Source organism: Monodon monoceros, unplaced genomic scaffold, assembly GCF_005190385.1.
Source record: "Monodon monoceros isolate NGI ecotype Baffin Bay Population unplaced genomic scaffold, NGI_Narwhal_1 Super_Scaffold_12, whole genome shotgun sequence".
NCBI classification, from domain to species: domain Eukaryota; kingdom Metazoa; phylum Chordata; class Mammalia; order Artiodactyla; family Monodontidae; genus Monodon; species Monodon monoceros.
The window spans coordinates 167996875-168015726 of record NW_021703768.1 but is presented as its reverse complement, the minus strand read 5'-3'; the positions used below and the strand labels follow the sequence as shown (position 1 = coordinate 168015726).

The 18852-nt window shown below is 53.1% G+C and overlaps 2 protein-coding genes across 2 annotated transcripts; both read right to left on the bottom strand.

Moving 5' to 3' along the window:
* Positions 1-672: 672 nt before the first annotated feature.
* Positions 673-4014, bottom strand: CCDC194 (coiled-coil domain containing 194). Its single transcript, XM_029219039.1, has 4 exons — positions 3691-4014; positions 1831-1927; positions 1320-1452; positions 673-823 (listed from the first exon to the last, which is right to left on the bottom strand). Exons 1-4 carry the CDS (start codon positions 4012-4014, stop codon positions 673-675), a joined length of 705 nt encoding a protein of 234 aa, XP_029074872.1.
* A 2468-nt stretch (positions 4015-6482) lies between these two features.
* Positions 6483-9783, bottom strand: BST2 (bone marrow stromal cell antigen 2). Its single transcript, XM_029219040.1, is given in 6 exon segments — positions 6483-7671; positions 7925-8043; positions 8312-8372; positions 8652-8706; positions 9501-9731; positions 9733-9783. Coding segments are annotated over 5 exon segments (483 nt in total). The 5' UTR covers positions 9769-9783; the 3' UTR covers positions 6483-7671; positions 7925-7943.
* Between the last annotated feature and the right edge of the window lie 9069 nt (positions 9784-18852).

The following is an 18852-nucleotide window of genomic DNA, read 5'->3' as shown; positions in this document are numbered from 1 at the left end:
TTGATGACCTTTCCAGAATTTTTCTCATTTGATCCATTTAGTATGGCAAATTTTATTACCAGACTTCCAAATATTGAACCATCTCTGCACCTCAGGCATAAGTCACTCTGTTATGGTGTATCTTAAAAACGTGTTACTTGGTTCTCTGCTAAAATTCCATTTGGGAGTTTTGTACCCTCTTCATAGGGAGAGGGGTCTGTAGTTTTCCTATTGTGCCACTTTTGTCAGCTTTTGGTGTCAAGGATATGCTGGCTCTCACCATTCCAATTACTCATTTTACAGGCAAGGTAAACTGAGGACCAGAGAGGAGAAGTAACCCCTTCAGGTCACTCCCAGGTCAGGGCTGGACCCTAAGTCCTCACGTCTGTGCGATGAGGGCAACATTGTCCTTGTCCTTAGAGGGGACTTAAGTCCCAGCTCTGCACTATCTCACCTTGTGACCAAATGGACCTTAATTTCCCCATCTGCAAAATAAGCACGAGATGGTCAAAGAGAGAGGGTCGGGTCTTCTTTCTGCACAGTTTCCGTTCAGGACGGCTGTCGGTCGAAAGCTGAGCGTTGATGGGTGTCGACTGAGCATCTCATCTAGCGTGGGTACCTCTGTAAGTGTCCCAGCAGGGCCCCCAGTGTCTGTCCTCCTGGCCTCGAGCCCTGATCCAGCTGGGGTCTGACTCACCCCCTTGCGCGCCGCGCTGGTCGCCTGCAACCCCCGGAGGCTCCCGGGCGAGAGCGCGAGCGGGGGTTGGGCCGAGGTCGGGACCCGGAGCGTGTCCGGGGGTGTGGCACTCTGCGCTGGGGGCCCGTCTGGGCTTCCAGGGCGTAACTGCCGGGAAGGACGGAGGGTCCCGTCAGCACCTGGACCCCCCTTCCCCAGAGACCCTCCAGCATTCTTCCGCCTTTCCTGGGAACGCCCCCTCCCCAGAGATCCCATGCTCCAGGATCCCTCATCCCTTCTCCACCCCTGGCCATTTCCAGGACCCCTCCCCATGGACTCCCAGCCTTTTCCCCAGAAGCTCCGCCTCCAGGCCCCCGGCCCCTCACTCGGTACTCGATTTTTCTTGCATCCTCCACTTGCACTCCCCGCCCTCCCCTGAGCCCCCAGTATGCGCCCGACCCCAGGGACCCATGCCTCCAGAGTGCCAGCGCTAACGTGGGGGATTCCCGTCCCCGAAGAGCGCCTCCCCCGCCCCCCAGGTTCGCCCCCCACGTTCTAACGCCTGACCTTCAGGAGGGCCTTGACTCTCCACAAGGCCCCGCCCACATGGGCAGGGGCTTGGGCTCGCCCTCCCCCGGACCCTTCCCGCCCACTCCTTACTCACACGTGCTCGCGCAGCGCCGCCTCCCGGGCTGCGCAGGCTTCACTCTCGGCCTCCGCCGTGCTCGCGCGCCGCTGCACCGCGTCCAGCCGCTGCGCAGACTCCGTGGCCGCCGCCTCCCAGCGCGCCAGGGCTTCTGCGGGCGCAGGGGGCAGGATCAGGCTGGAGACCAGGCTCCTACCCCTCGCACACCAGCTACGAATTCATAGTCTGCCTACTATTTGCGTGGTTTGTTTTATTTGAATTAAGTTTGTGTGCTGTTTGCCTGACCTTTACGTGTCATTTGCATAGCTTTTCATAGGTTTACATTACTTTTGGGAGTCTCTACACGGCGTGTGCATATTTCGTTGTATTTGCATTGTTCTCTGACATTCGCATAACCTTTGCATATTATGCGCATTTCTTTCACAAGTTTTCGCGTTCGTCTGCTTTACGTTTGCACCTGTACGTAGCTGGGAACCTTCTAGGCTCCTCCCACCTCTAGCCCTGCCCACCACTTTGCACCCCAACACACCTGTCAGCGCCCCGTTCTCTGCCCCCATCTGGGTCCCCTGAGCCTTGGCCTCGTCCATCGCAGTCTTCAGTGTCATCAGTTGGGTCTGAAGCCGACTCTGCGGAGTGGAGGGGAAGTGAGGGGGGGAGGGGGGAGGGGAGAAGGAGTGAATTGACCCCGCCCTTTTTAGGGGAGACTGAGACTACATTGGTGTTCCTTGAGCTTTATTTGGACCTTTGGGGGTCCTGTAGTTGTAAAACACAGAAGTGGCCTCTGAAGTCTGGGGTACCGAGTGGTGACAGGTGCCTGCCTGGAAGAAGTTCTCTGTCCAGGTCATCCGGCCCCTACTCCAGGCCAACTAGATATAGAAAGGGTTTAGCTCTGCCGACAGGATCTGGTTCCAATCCTAGCTATATCTAGACTCGCGGACTGGGGTTTCAGACCAGCACAAGCCAATTTGGTGGTTGACAATTGGGTTTCAAGGGTATACTTAGTCACCTCTGTGAGACTGTTACAGTAGAAGTGGAAAATGGGGTTTTTCTTTCCTACTAACAAGCCGGGAAAACAAAGGAATGAGTGAATGGCTATAGAAACAGCAAAAGCAGGTCTATAAAAGTTAAGCAATCCTAGTTTCACTTTAACTGTTACTAATCTGTAGTGCATGCAACTAGAATTGTCCTACACAAAGCTGATTCCTTAATCACTTTCTGACTCTATGTGAATTATATCCTGCACCTGGCATTCTTTTCTCCCACACTCCCTTGTAACACTCCCTTGTAGCTTTCTTCATTTCAGAGAGGAGGTCACCAGCGATAATCTTGGAGATGACCAGACCCAGTTACGGATGTCTGCTGTGGCCGTTTTGAAATTTCCCAGAAGAAAGAAGAATGCAAGTCCATCACTGCCTTGATCCTTATCACCTACCCCAGACTACAAGCCCTGACTATAAGACTTCTCCCTATTCCCCCAGAGAGGGGGGCACAGTTTTTTTGAGGTGCTAGCCTGCTGTGTTCCCTCTTTGCCTGGCAAAGAAATAAAGCTACTCTCTATTTCCTCCAAAACTCTGTCTCCGTATTTCTATTTGGTACCAGGGTACAGAGGCCGAGATTTTGGCAACAAGACATTCTGCAAAACTACTGGCCTGGCTTCCTTGGAGAATCCTCCATCGAGAGGCAGAGACAGAATTTGAACCCAGTGCAGGCTGCTCTTAACCTCGGCTACCCCAGGCCTTTCCCTTAGGCAGTCAGGAAAGGCGTAGGGATGAATTTTCAAAAGGCATGAATTTTCAAAAATTCATACACTGCCCAACCTCTGCTGCGCCTGGGACACAGGGGTACACAGTAGTTACTCAATAAATGTGAATGGTTGGGACTCTGAGGATGATTCTTCTGCGAGGTTCAGGGCTGGGAAGGGTTAAGGAAGAGCTTGAAGGGGGTGGCAGGAGGAAAAGGGAGGACCTGGCTGGTACCTCCCCCAAGAGGCCAACTTTAGCCTCCTAATTACAGGTGACATGAATGTCCCTCTCTCAAAATAGGGCTGCTGTACACTGGCTGGGAGGTGGGACGTTGAGTGGGTACCTAGGGGGAGGGTTAGCACAGGGCCTCCCCAGGTGGGCTTAGGGGTCTGAGGCTTCCCTAGCCTCCACCAGTGATTTGGCAAATAGCAGAGGACAGTGACACCTTCTTGGTCAGAAGGTAAACTCAAGGCTGAACTGGCATTGTAGGAGTTGGAAGGAATTACGTGTGTATTCTTATTTGCCTCCCTCAATTGAAGAATGGCGGAAACCAAGGCACAGGGCGGGGGGGGGGAGCCCCAGGGATGTGTGTGCACCCTCTCCCCCCCATATTCTGGATTCCACAGCCCCCCACCCTGCCCACCTACCTGGCGGCCCTCACAGGCCCTTAGGGCCTCCTCCAGCTCCTGTCGGACACCCTCGGCCTGGTTCAACTGCCTGGTCAGGGCCTCCTCGCGCTGGGCAGCCTCTGCCAGCCGGCGCCGAAGTTCCTCGACCTCGGGCTCCAGGTCTCCAGGCGGCGCCGTGGTGTTGGCCCCTGGCTCTGGGCAGCGAGGCCTCCGGGAGGCCGAGGCGGCCAGATTCCAGGCCAGCAGGGCTGCTCCAGCCGCCACCGCTGCCAGGAACACCGCGGCCCCGCACAGGGCGAACACTCGCCAGGCGCGCCCCGGCTCCGGCCCCGGCTCGGCCATGCCGCCGTCCACAGCTCTGGCCCCAGACGGCGACGAGCATTTAATTGGCACCTTGGGGCGCCAGGGACACCCACGGTTCCGCCCTGCCTGGCGGTGGCTTCGAGTTTGTTGGGAGGGGCTGGACCCACGCCAGGGGCCAGCCCAGGCTAGTGGAGCCCAGGACAGGACTGGGGGGTCCTGGATTCCAGTCTGGCATCTGCATCCCACGTGACCCTCTGAGCCTCAGTTTCCCCCTCTGTGAAGCGGAGATGACAGTAGCTCCTGCCCCGTAGGGCTTTGTGGGAATCACTTGAGCACATCTGCGCAAAGCACCCATTTGCACAGGGGGCGCTTGGCGAGGGTCTGGGGGTATATTGTCCCCATTCTGTTCATGGAATGACCAAGCCTAGAAGACGGGAGGCTACTCGAGCAATTGAGGTTGGCCTGGCTCAGGCTGCCACACTTTTTGTGGCTGGCTGTGAGGACCAGAGGGTAGACGCAAGGGTGGATCCGTCCCATCTCCCTGCCCATTCTCCACTAGGCCACCAGGGGGAGACCTTACAACGTGAATCAGATCCAGGCGCGTTCACACCGTTCCCCAGACTTCCCTCTGAGTCAAATCCTCTTCCTCCCCCTCCGCCCTCTTTCCCCTTATTTCCTCTTGGCCCGCCTCCATTTCCACCTCCCTTTCCTCCTCTTCCTCCACCCTACTCCCCCTCTTTTTCTCTTCCCCCTCTATCTCCCCGTCTTACCCCTCACCCCTTTCTAATCCCCCCCCCTCCTCTTCCTCCCCAGCAAGACCCCTAGCAGGTCTTTGATGTCACTTCCTGCTCTTAGCTGCCTCCTGCCCTCCTCAGCGCTCTTCAGGCCAGCGCATTCCTACCCCAGGGCTGCCTGAGAGCCCTCTCCTCCCTCTTTGCCCAGTTAACAGTTCCTACCAGCTCTCCCCTGTCCACCAGTGTGTCTCCTCCTCCAGAACCCTCCCCCTTCCCCACTAACTCAGGCCCCCCCCTTTTTTTTTTTTTTTTTTTTTTGCGGTACGCGGGCCTCTCACTGTTGTGGCCTCTCCCGTTGCGGAGCACAGGCTCCGGACGCGCAGGCTCAGCGGCCATGGCTCACGGGCTTAGTTGCTCCGCGGCATATGGGATCTTCCCCGACCGGGGCACGAACCCGTGTCCCCTGCATCGGCAGGCGGACTCTCAACCACTGCGCCCCCAGGGAAGCCCTCAGGCCCCTTTTGATCAGCTCTCTCAGCTCTGCCGTCATTTTACCTGTGTGTGATTCCTGGCTGCCTCCCCCATCAGACTGGGTGAGCCCCTAAGAAGCAAAGCCTGCACCTGCCCTGTTCACACTGCCGCCGCGTGGGCCTGGCACACAGTAGTTGTGCAGAAATGTGAGCTGAGTGAACACTATGAAATAGAATCTGTGTCCCTCCCTGACCTGCCCAGCCTCCCGCCCCCCGCCCCCAATTCCACATTAAGAAACCAAAGCCCAGAGAGGCTAAGTCTCAGGCCAGGGATACACAGCAGCCACAGGTCACTGCCAGATTCCTGCTGAAGCTGGAATCCCCCCAACAGCCAGCCAGGGGAGAGGGGCATTTTTAGGAAAGAGAGACATTTATACCCTAGCCATTGGGTGGGAATTTAGGGGAAGAAATTGAGCAGGTCAAACCCATAATATTGGGGCAAACCTGCCCCCTCCATCAGCGAAACACAGCCCAGGTATGGTGGGGGTGGGAGGCGGAGCTGTTTTGGAACTTTCCAGTAGCCCAAGCTGGGAGCTGGGGGGAAGGATGTTGAGTGGGGATGGGAAAGGACTGAGGTCATGTGAGAAAGGTCTGCTTCCCGGCAATCAAGAGAACCTGCTGGAAGCAGAGGGTTCCATTGCCTGAGCAGCTGAGAAACCCTGAGCGAGTCCAGTCACTCCTCTGGACCTCAGTTTCCTCATCTGTTAGACGGGGCTGCCGATGGGGGTGGTGGTGAAATGACTCAGTCATTGTAAAGGGACTCCATGGGAACGCCTGCTGAGCCCCCCTGTGAGCTGGGGACACTCACAGAACTGACGGGCACCCAAGTCTCACCTTCTAGAGCTGAGGTTCTCACCGGAATTGATTCTGCCCCCCAGGGGAAACTTGGTTACGTCTAGGGGCATTTTTTTGTTGTCACAACCTCGGGGTAAGGTGCTATGGGCCTCTAGTGGGTGGAAGCCAGGGATGCTGCTCAACGTGCTACAGTGCCCAGGGCAGGCCCCACAGCAGAGAATGGTCCAGTCCAAATGTCAAGAGTTTGGAGGCCGAGAAACCCTGTTCTAGAACTTCAGAGTGGGGAGCTGGTGCTCCGAGCAGGAGGTAGAGACTAGCTGAGGCCATGAGGCAGGAAGGAACTTGACAAATCAAAATGCAGAGAAATGGTCACAGGGGGTGGAGCAATAGGAAGTTAGGGGCTGGGGGGTGGGGTCGGGGGAGCGTCAGGGGGGCCTGTGGCAGGGATGGGGTTTGGGGGTCCCTGGGAGGGCAGCGGGAGCCATGGAGGGGGGGCCCGACCATCTGGGCTCGGGGCCATGGTGAGGGCAGTGCAGAATTCTGGGAATTCTGGGCAGATGCAAGGGACCTGCCCCCACCCCCAGCCACGCACAAGAAGTTGCCCGGACAATAGTCAGAATTCCAGGGGAACTTGGAGGAAGGAAGGTAACAGAGGAGGAAGGAATTATGGGCCATGGGAGGATCCAAGAAAGTGGGTTGAAGGGTTTATCAGATGGTGGGCTTCAATTTTGAACACCTTCCAATTTTTTTATTTTTACTTTTGGCCGTGCCACGCATCTTGCGGGATCTCAGGTCCCCAACCAAGGATTGAACCCGGGCCACGGCAGTGAAAGCTCAAAATCCTAACCACTAGGCCACCAGGGGACTCCCAGTGGCCTTCAATTTTGAGAAGCAGAGAGGCTCTCTGGAGGAGGGGGTATGGTGACACAGGCCTGTGTGTGTCTGCAGATCCAGGTTTGATCCCAGCCCTGCACTTTCTGTGGGAAGGGATTGGGAACCAGGGCAAAGTGTCCCTCACCACAGCCTTGGTTTCCTCATGGGACCGCTGCCATCAGAAGATCCCGGCGAGGAGATGAGAGCAGAACACTGCAAGCGAGCTGATGAGGGTGTAGAGTTCTTTAAGACGATCCAAATGGACAAGAGGGCTGGGGAGGCAGTGGGGTGGTGACTGCCAGAACCGTAGGGATTCCTGAGAACATTCTAGAGCAGGGAAAGCTGGATGTGGATGTCAATGGGTGTCCACCCTGGTCCGCAGGGCAGCCCCCAGATGCTTGGGGGTGACACAGTAACACTCCAAAAACTTGAGAGTAAAGTTTTCCCCCCCAGAGGGGTGTTTACTTTTTCGGAGCCCAAAGACCCCAGAAGAAAGTGACTTTCTAGAAACCGTGTCAGCAAGAAGCAGGTGCCCCACCTTCCACCCCCATGCCCTCCTCAGCTCTAGGGCAGCCTTGGGCCAACTCCGCTACTTCTGCATGCCCAAGGTATCCCTCCAGAGCTGCCCCATGGACCCCTTAGGCTACCCCATCCCCCCTCTCCTCCCCACAGCCGTGTTGCCATGTGGTCCCCTCAGAACGGGCCAGGTCAGGAAGCCTCAAAGGGGGAAGCAGAGAGGGAACCGGACCAGTCCAGGTTGTGGCCTAAAAGACATCAAAACAGGGACTCGGAGGCAGATACAACACGGGCTCCGCCCCCCCCCCAAGCCCTGCCCCGCTCCAGGACCGCCCCACCCCACCCCCTCCCTGCTCACTGGGCTCTCCCTCCCTCTCCAATATTCTTCTCCTCGGTGCCCAGCCCTCTGCCCCGCAGGTAGGCCACCTCCCCAGACCGTGACCCATCCCCGACTCCCATCCTTTCCCAGTTTTCTTTTCCCCGGGGCTGCCCCCTCCTTACCGGCAGGCTTTCTGGGACCTCAGATCAGCAGAGCCTCGAGGACCACGACCACGACCACAGCGAACAGGACGCTCGAGCAGCTAGAAGAGTTGTTCTCAGCTGAGGCCTCACTCCCTCTTCTGGAGTAGAGATCGGGACAACTCAGGCAGCTGCCAAGCCGGCTCCAGCAGCTGGAGGCTGCGCCCCTAAGAATCTCCACTCCTCCCCCACCAATTCACTGGGGAGGAGAGCTGGCAGAGGCCACCCCATGGCTGTGTGACACAAGGGACAAGGCTGGGACTTAAACTTTGCCCCCTGAGCAACGGGGTTTTTCGAAGCCAAGGGGGTCGCGAGTCTTCGGGGTGGGGTGAAAGGGGAGTGGCCGGTGTGGGGGGGGTCGTCTCGGACCTTAGTCGCTGCACCTCCGCCAAAGTGTCCTCCAGCTTCTGCTTCAAAATCTTGACCTCTCCTGGTGGGGTCGGGTACAGAATCAAGGGGCGCGTCAACACACTGACCACGCCCACTCACCTGGCTCCAACCCGGGACACGTCCCCGCCTCTAGCCCCGCCCTCATTCAACCCACGCTGGGAAACCTGGCGTGCTCCCCCCTCCCCTACTCCAAATGGAATCTGACCCCATCCCTCCCTCCCGACCCCAACCCTGGGACCCTCCCTCCTTAGTCCTTTTCAATAACTGGCCCACCCCTCCGAGCCCCGTCCGTGGAACGCTGGCCTTATGCTTTTCTCACCCTGAAGCTCTGCCACCTGTGCCTGCTCCGTCTTCAGAGAATCCCTCAGGGTCACCTGCGACGCGGGGGTGGGGGTGGGGTGTGGGAAACTGGACTTCTGTCCTTGGGCCCTGGACCCCTCCTTAAGCCCTGGGATCAGAGGAGCTTGGGTCCAAACCCCCTTCAGTTTCCACTCCGACCGTCCCCTGCACCTCAGTCTCCCACCTTGAAGAGTGGCCATAACTCCCACCCTCCCAGGGCCACCGATAAGGGTGTGATCCTAGAAATGGGAGTTTTGAGGCCCTCCCCAAGAGAATTTGGAAGCTCCCCATGCCCAAACTCTAGGAGAAGTTTCCAGATCCCCCGGGGCTATTGCCCAAGAAGATTGAGAGGTCCTCCCAAAACCAGAACACAGGGGGGATTTCGGAGTCCAAGTAGAGGACCAGTGGGAGTTTCAAGGCTCCCCCATATCAGGACACAGATGAAAATTCCAGAGTCTCTCAGGATGCAGTGGAAGTATCAAGAGCCTCTTTCTTTGGGACCTGGTGAGGTCCCGATCCCAACCCCTAGGGGGGACTTCTGCTCCCCCAAGACTGGGGCCCGAGGGGAGTTTCTAGCTCCCACACACCAGTGCCCTGGAGTCTGGAGATTCCCCCATATCCTAGCAGGGATACTGAGGCCCCTGATTTGGGTGCTGTGGGGAGTTTTAAGGCCCCACCCCACACTAGCACCCTGGAGAGAGTTTAGAGGTCTCCAAACCCTGGTGGGGACATCCAGGGGGGGGTTTTAAGGTCTATCTTGATCTCCACACAGACCCTGTAAGAACCCCCCGCAAGTACAGGGCCCTCTCTAGGGGGTGCAGTGGCTTACCACCGTCTGGTTGCAGGTGGCGGCCTGTATCTCCATCTTGTGTAAGACTTCCTGGGCCTGGGTTAGCTGGTGCTGCACGTACCGAGTGCGGTTCTGACACTCCTGCTCTGCTTGGAGGCCATCCGTGCAGTGCTTGCTGTTGGCCCTGACAGCGAAGATGACCAAGGCTACAAGTAGAGCCATCAGAATCACCAGTAGCAGCAGGAAGCACAGGCACCGCGGCAGCTTGCAAGCAATGCAGCACCGACTCATTCAAGTGGTCAACCATGGGCACAGGGGCTGTAGTGATAAAAAGTAGGTGCGCTCCAGATCTGTCCGTAGGGAGTCTGGACGGGAGTTAGGGGAAGGCGCAGGAACCTCTTCTGGGCTGGGGCTACCCCCTTATTAGCATAGGAGCTGTGCTGACCAATGACAAGTTCCAGGAGGATCCTCTGACTTGGAGATACTTGAATGGGGGCGTCTAAAGGCAGAGCAGAGCCCAGGCTTTCTGTTTCGGTTTCCTTTTTCCCTTTCTCAGAAAAAGAGGTGGGTTGTTTCTGCCTAATTATGGCCTCGGGGCTTTCTGGCTTGGTTGCTGGCCAGTGAGATCCTGTGGGAGGGGAGCTGGGGCCACCTGCGACACCCCATCTCAAGTCCCTGCCCTTCTCCTTTATGTTTCTGAGGGTGACAACTGCAGTTACTGAGTGTTTAGTGCATGCCACCTTTGTGTTCATCTGTACCACGACCTGAAGAGGCCGAGGGCATTTTTGGTTCCCAAGTCCCCAGCTGGGGAAACTGAGGCTGACAGGTGACTACTGGACTGGGGACAGGGTCTGGGTCTGACAGAAGAGGCTGGGTTTTGAATTCAGGGGTCTCCCTGGTGACCTAGCAGGGGTTCACTTAGCATCCCTGCCCCTCCCCCCCGCCAAGGGGACCGTAGGGTGCCATGGAGAGTGTCAGAGGAGGGACCATAGCCTGTGGGAGCGGAGAGACGATCTGGATGGACCCACGAGACTAAGGCTGCAGTCCCCCTATTTGGCCACCAGAGGCTGCCCCAGCCAACAAACCAGGTCCCTGTTCTAGCTCCAGCCAGGAACCGGCTCCTACTTCCACAGTCTGCCCCTACCACCCCAGGACTCCACATAAACCCTCTGAACTGTAAGCGAGCAGGACCCTGTGGGGCCTTCATTCCTGAGTTGTTTTTACAGATGTGAAACGCCTCCCTCGCCAAACGGAAGATGTTAACTACTTGATGACCATGAGCATGTAGCCCCCAGGCCTAGTGGTGCCTAAGGATTGACCATGTTAACCCCTGTGACACCACCCTGTTACCTCACCATCAGCCAATCAGAGAATTGTGCACGAGCTGATCACAGACCCTGTGACCAACACCTCCCCGCACCGCCGCCGCCCACATACCCGGCCTTTAAAAATGTTTTGCTGAAACCCTTCTGGGAGTTCAGGGTTTTTCTGAACCCCGCGTTCACGAGCCTCCCGCCTCCTTGCATGGCCCTGAGATAAACCTTTCTCTGCTCCAAACTCTGACGTTTCGGTTTGTTTGACCTCACTGTGCGTAGGGCACACGGACTTGTGCTAACAGAACCTCAGTTTCCTCATCTGTAAAGTGCGGCCCCTCAGCAGGAGGGGCCAGTGAGGAGTTTTGAGTAAAATGCTTTGGCATCCAGTAGGCACTCAATGGATGTGTGGACGGCTGTGTGGCTCAGGGCAGAAGGAGAGGTGGGTAATGCAGAAACACGGCCATGGAGGGAGGAGCCCATTTTGAGGAAAGATGATCATGTCCATCTGGAACACGCTGAACCCAGAGGGCCCGGGGGTCATCTGGGGAGAGGCCTCCAAAGGGGGTTGGACCCTGGAGTGAGCTTCAAGGAAACTCAGGCCACACTGATCTCCCCTCCATGTGGCCTGGGGAGCCAGAGCTTCCTGTTGGAAATCGGCTTGATTACAGGCTTCCAGTTGCCGGCTGTGACCTCTGGAAGGCAGCTGCGTGCTTTTCCTGTGGCTTCTTCAGCCGCAGCCTGACCACAGCCCTGATTCTGTTGCGTCAGCCATTTGCCGTGTTTGCAGTCAGCTGGGTCAGATGGTGCATGGGGCCAAGGCCAGGGGCCCAGGTCCCCAGTTGGACATCTCTCTGCCTAGAAGACCCCCATTAAAACCACTCAGCAGCCAAATTGACAAGGGATCAGTGATGATCTTGCTGAGGAGGCCCAGGGGGAGCTTGTGTATCCCATGAGTAGGGTCCTCCGTTCCAGGCCAGGACTCCAAGTGCAAAGACACGACCCTTGGCAAAGCTGACTTATTGGAGCCCCGCTGTGCTGGCCTTAAGACTTTAGGGTCAGCTTGGGACCATGATTTCAGGTAGAGGCCAAGAGAGTGTGTGAGCAGCCCTGCCTCCCTATGGGACCCTAGGCAAGAGATTTCCTCATAGCCCCAGTTTCCATAGCTGTAAAATGGGGGTGATCATAATAGAACTTTTGGGTGCCCCCCCTTACATTCTGCAACCAAAGCAAGTGCCTTATTCACCTCACTCTAATCCCAGTGCTGCAAACAGAAAGTCTGTGGGGTTTCCCTCTAAAATTCCCAATGGAAATAGTTATGCCACCATTCTGCTGATTTTAGCTTTGCTAGTTTTTAAAGAATCATTTTATTTTGGTTTGCAGAAATATAGCGAAGAGAGTACAAAAACATTCCATAGACCCCACACCCCATTTTCCCTACTTTGACCCTCTTACAGCTGTATGGTACCTTTGTTACAACTAATGAACAAATTCTGATTGATAACATTATTATTAGCTGAAGTCCATGCATTATTCAGATCTCCTCAGTGTGTCGCTAATGTCGCTTTTCTGCCCCAGGATCCTCACGGGACATTTATGTGTCTGGGCTGAGACAGTTTTTCAGATTTGCTTGGTTTTGATGAACTTGACAGTTTGGAGTCAGGTGTTCCGTAGGAGGGCCCTCAGTTGGGATTTGTCTGGTGTTTTTCTCATGGTTGGACTGGGCTTTGGAGAGAAGAACCACAGAGGGGAAGTGCCTTTCTCATTACACATGTGTCCAGGGCACGCGCCGTCAGTGTGACTTATCCCTGTGATGTCGACCTTGATCACCTGGCAGAGGTGGTGTGCCCTTTGGAAGGAAGTCACTATTTACAGCCCACACCTAAGGGATGGGGAGTCGTGCTCTACCTCCTTGAGGGCAGAACGTTTGTGTACATTGTTTGGGATTCTTCTGCCTGGGAGATTTGTCTCTTCTCCCTCATTTATTTATTTATTCAATCATTTATTTATATCTGTGGACTCATGGATATTGATTTTACACTTGACATTATTTTGTCACTCAAATTGTTCCAACTTTGGCTCTTTGTTACTTTTGACAAATTTAGTTCCACCAAAACATACTGGAACATTCCTTGTAGGCAAGTAGAAACCACAGGCTCATAAGGGGTTCAGTTAAGAGGAGGCCACCATCATTCTCTGGGGCGGGCAGGGCAGAGACACTATTTTAGGAGCAGGGAGCACACACAAGGGAGATTTTTCTTTCCTTTTCTTTTTCTTTTTTTGGCTGTGCCTCATGGCTTGTGGGATATTAGTTCCCAGACCAGGGATGGAACCCAGGCCCTCAGCAGTGAAAGTGCAGAGTCCTAACCACTGGACTGCCAGGGAATTCCCATAGGAGATTTTTCTTTTTGTGGTTAATTATAAGAGAATAATGTAAGACATTAAAGAAACACATTTCGTAAAGGACCAAAAGCTCATCCATAATCCTTCCTTCACTTAACTGCTTTATTTCTGTTCATGAAACTACACATGTATTTCATTGCATTGACAGAACACTTTACTTTGGGACATTGAGGTGTTTTCAGTTATATATGGCCATGTGTGGGCGACAGAGGACATCGCCATGCTTATAGGAAGGCGCTGGCCCAGCGACGATTCCGCCCCCAGGGGACATTGGGCAATGGCTGGAGACAGTTTCGGTTGTCACAACTGGGGGAGGAAATGCGCTGGCATCTAGTGAGTGGGAACCAGGGCTGATGCTCAACATCCTATATAATACATAGGACGGTGACCCCACCACTACAGAGGATGCTGGGTCTCAACAGTGCCGAGGGTGAGGAGCATTGCCCTGGAGCGTCTTAGGTGCAGCTTAGGGATCAGACTTGACCTCAGATTCCATCTTGGCTCTGGACCAGCTACTTCACCTTGCTGAGATTGTGCTTTCTTTTTTCTTTTCTTTTCTTTTTAAAAAAATATATGGTTATATAGAATTAGCTCGTCTTTTTTAAAAAAAATTATTTATTTATTTGGACGCGTTGGGTCTTCATTGCTGCGCACAGGCTTTCTCTAGTTGCGTCCAGTAGGGGCTACTCTTCCTTACTGGGGGAGGGCTTCTCATTGCCGTGGCTTCTGTTGCCGAGCACGGGCTCTAGGCGCATGGGCTTCAGTAGTTGTGGCACACGGGCTTCAGTAGTTGTGGCACACGGGCTTAGTTGCTCCATGGCATGTGGGATCTTCTGGGACCAGGGATCGAACCTGTGTCCCCTGCACTGGCAGGCAGACTCTTAACCACTGCACCACCAGAGAAGTCCCAGATTGTGCTTTCTTATCGAATGGGTGTGATATCAGCTCCTTCCCAAGCTGTTATGATGATGAAATAAATCAATATATCAAAAGCGTTTAGCTCAATACCTGGTGCCTTCTCACATCCCTGTGAGAGTTCATCCCTGTCACCATTTGATAAGTTTTGGATTCAATTGAATTCTTTCCTTAGATTGAGTTCCCAGAAATGGGGTTACTGGGTCCAAGGGGAGGCACGTCTCCCTGCCTCTTGCTTTCCCTAAAGAGGAATCCAGAATTTAATCTATTGCCTGCCCCTGAGTGGATTCTTGTCTCTCTGAGTATGTCACAGTCATTCTTGTTTTCCTTCCAGCTCCTCTCATGGTCCCTGTTCCAGCAGCTCCTCCCTCTCCTGTAAGACACAGAAGCTCCAGAGTGTCCTCCACCCACATTGGACATTTCCCTGGGTCCACAGTTCAATCAGCACTCCTTTCTCAGTCCCAGGGCTGAGTGTGGGCATTCAAACCATGTTCCTTGTTGCAAGAGGTCACCAAAAGGATGTGACCACCGGTTGAACTGGGAGCTGGACCGGGGCAATTGGAGGCTCCATATCTCTTCCTTTATCCCTGGAATGTATATTCTGCCCACTTTTCTCATTTCAAGTCACTTCAAGACAAACCTTGAGAAAGTAATGCACTTTTGAGACCATCTAGATGATATATCTGACTGTACCCCCATTAAGGCCTCTGTATAAACTTGTAAGATTCTGGTGGGTGGGTGTAGATATCTACTCATCTTGCAGCCACACAAGACAAGCCTCATAAGTAAGTTCCCTTGCTTATTAAACCTGCCACCTACCCATCTGGAGTGGTCTGCCTCTTTCTTCCATCTCTCCTTACCCTCTCTCTATAGGGGCCAGTTTCAGATTTCACTCAAGGAATTCCAGAGGTTGGGAACCGACAATTGGTGAGACAGCCAGGAGACTGCAAAAATGGGCCTTGGGGAAGAGGCATTGCAGGGGAAATTACAGGTTGGTCATCAACCCCACTCTTTGTGGGGAAGAGTGGCCTGTAGGTAGATGCTCTTGGACCTCTGCATAAGTTCAGGGATGTCCTGAAAACACAAACTGGTCTGATGTTCTGTTTGAGGAACTATGCAGAGTGCACTTCAGGAAAGAAGGAGATTAATGGCTTCCACAGGGGGCTGGTCACTGATGCCCAACTAGAGGCTGAAGTTTGAGTTAGAAGTTGAGGGAAGAGCTGAGGTTAGAGAAGGATGTGAGGTTGTTCACTTCTCTCCTAACTTTGGGGCTGATGGACAACGTGAGAGAGCTGGATGTTAAGTTGGAGAACTGAGTGTGCTGTTTTTCAAAGCTAGGAGGGTGCAAGTTGTCTCAGACTAAGGTCGGGACACTTGTGACAAAGCCGCTAAGAGGTAGGACCCCTGGGAAAGTGAGGAGAGTGAACGGGAAGATGTTGTGGTGATTGATGGTGAAACAGACAAAGCAGTCTGTGCTGTCGGACCCCTAAGACCAAGGAAAGCAAAAGCACAGCAATGACAAACCCAGCCAGTGGGGCAGCCCCCAGTTCAGGAAACATTCATGATGAGAGAATATATGCCTGCTGAGATTATTGATATAGCGTCTGGGAAAATTAATAAACATTTAATTTAAAATGGAGTGGGGAGGCCTGAAAGACGAGCTTTCATACCTTACCCCTCAGTGTCAGTTCTGCAACAGAAAGAGATGGTACCTTTGCATCTCCAACAGGAAGAAGATTACTACTTTGCTACCCAACAGGAGGAAGGAAGGATTTCTCCTTGCCTGGCAACGGCCCAGCCAATGAGAGACTGTCACAACTCAGCCCAAGAAAAGCCACTACACTTCAAACTCCCAGTTTCCTCCAGTGGATTCTTTGTTTATAACACCAACTCCCCCCCCCCACCTTCTCGATAAAAGAACGTTTCTCCCCTATGTCTCCAGGCTTGCCTGTGGTTCTCCATAGACTGCATGTCCCAAATTGCAATTCTTTGCTGTTCCCAAATAAACCCATTTTGTTGGTAAAATAACTGGCTGTTTTATTGTTTTAGGTCAATATTACTTGGTATCTGAGAAGTGGGGTCCTGAGAAGACCCCCAGTGACTCTGAGGCTGGTGAGCAAACAGGTGTTGGTACCCACAGAGCCCACTGAACTCCCTGCTTCCTTGCCAACCCTTGAGTTTGAAGGTAAATTTTCTCCTGGATTCAAGCTCTGCTCTTTTTGCATTTTGAAAGTCTCCAGGCTTTATGTGGGAATCTGCTTATTGTATTTATTTATTTATTATGTTAATTAATTAATTTATTTTTGAAGCCTTCATCCTTTCTGTTAAAGGCTTTGTCCTTTCTGGGGGTACTCATTTGGCACTTCGGCCTGACTTTTGAAACCAGGCTATATCTCCTGGAACCGTGCTAGTCCTCAGTCTAATTCCTTTTGGAACCTGGCTGTTCCTATTGGAACTGTGCTATTTACTCCCCGAGGGGGGCGTCAAGCTGGTTCTTTTTTTTTTTGCGGTACGCGGGCCTCTCACTGCTGTGGCCTCTCCCGTTGCTCCGGACGCGCAGGCTCAGCGGCCGCGGCTCACGGGCCCAGCCGCTCCGCGGCATGTGGGATCTTCCCGGACCAGGGCACGAACCCGTGTCCCCTGCATCGGCAGGTGGACTCTCAACCACGGCGCCACCAGGGAAGCCCCCAAGCTGGTTCTTTAAATGGGGTGAAAGTGAGGGCGGATCGGTGGGTTGGGCAGAGGCATACTTAAGTGGTCTGCGTACCACCTTGGCGGTGCTGTGTGCAGGAATCATGCACGGTACCCTGCTTTCACTGGCACCACAGGAATAGCAGTTGGTTTGTGGTCTTTCTGTATCTTATTGTTCATAACTGCCCCTACTGAGCATGCGTGTAGTTATTTTCAGTCCCTTACATTATAGTTTCTTTGTATTCTGTTGCTAGAGGAGACATTTGTCCAGGTGCAAGCCTTCCAGTAAAGGGTCCCAGGTCCCAGCCTGTCTCAAAATTTACCAACCTGGTTTTCCAGATCTATATCAGTTAGTCCACATGCTTGTTGGTGAGGGTCAAGACAAATATCGGATGAAACTAGACAAATGGGAACATCCTCTGAAAGAGATTTAGAAAAATAAACCCCTACCTTTTGGCAAGAAGCTAGAACATTTGCTGGAGACCTCCACTGATAAGTTACAGGAGCTTTTCCTACACCTATTGATTGGAACAAAATTTAGGCTTGCACACAAAAATCTGACGAACCTGTTCATGACTATTATAATCAACTTCAGATTGTTTTCAGAGAAAATTCTGGTCTTCCTTCAGACGCTGAATCCACTTGGGTAGCCTTTAACTCTGTGTTTATTAGTGTGCTGAACTGGGATCTTTCTCTTTTAGTTAAAAGGACCAGGGTCGAGGGGGAAACTATGTCCACTCCAGATTTAGTTAATTTGGCAAATCAGCTCGCTCACACCCTAGATGCGTCACCTAAAAGAAAGACCTGCAAAATTCTTAATTTTCAACTCAGAAAAATGAAGTTCTCTAAATGAAACCAAAACTTTCTAGTTTCTGCTATTATTGCAAAAAGCCAGGACGTTGGAAATGAGATTGTTACAAATTTAGGCTTTCAGATACCTTCAGTTTTCTAACCAGCCTTTCTAATTCCCAATGATGAGGCTCCGAGGAATTACATCGGCTCTTCCCAATACTCTGTCTTAATCTGCTCAGAGAAACAACTCTCCAGACTGGGAATGAACCTCTCTCTGTCCTTATTGACACTGGAGCCACACTCTGGGTGTCCGATCCCACTGCTTTAGAGCAGCCCCTGCCTTGGAGAACCGAAACGGGTCAAACATCGGGGATCTCTGATGAACCTCAAGAGGTTCCTGTCTCTGAGCCTATTCCCTTTTGTTTAGGTCCCTTGAGGGATACCCACCCTTTTCTCCTTAGTTCCTCTGCCCGTATTTATTAGGCTGAAACTTCTTAGAAATGTATCATGCCAGAATTTCTTTCTCCCAAAATGGGGAAATAATACTTGAATTTGACAGTAGTAATCAAAATAACCAATCAGGTGAATTAAAGAACCCTTCAACATCTTTTATTTGCCCCATCTCTGATGACACTGGAGCTGATGCTGGAAACCCTGATCATTTGTCCCTATTGATTCAGCTACCACCCCCCTTATGGGCAAAATCTCCATCTGGTGTTGGCAAAATCCACAGTGCATCTCTCATTGATATTCAAGTAGATCTCTCAAAACTTCTCCCCAGGGACTTCCCTGGTGGCGCAGTGGTTAAGAACCCGCCTGCCAATGCAGCGGACACGGGTTCGATCCCTGGTCCGGGAAGATCCCACACGCCACGGAGCAACTAAGCCCGTGCGCCACAACTACTGAGCCTGCGCTCTAGAGCCCACAGGCTACAACTACTGAGCCCACGTGCCACAACTACTGAAGCCCTTGCGCCTAGACCCCGTGCTCTGCCACAAGAGAAGCCACCACAATGAGAAGCCTGCACACCGCGATGAAGAGTAGCCCTTGCTCGCCGCAACTAGAGAAAGCCCGCGGGCAGCAACGAAGACGCAGCGCAGCTGAAAATAAATAAATAAATAAATCTATTTAAAAAAAAAAAAAAAAACCTCTCCCCAGAATTAATCAATACGCTATAAGTAAAGATGCGCTTCAAGTTATAAAGCTCATAACAGAAGATTACAAGGGTCAGCACCTCATTATTCCTTACACTAGTCCTTGTAACACTCTTATTTTAC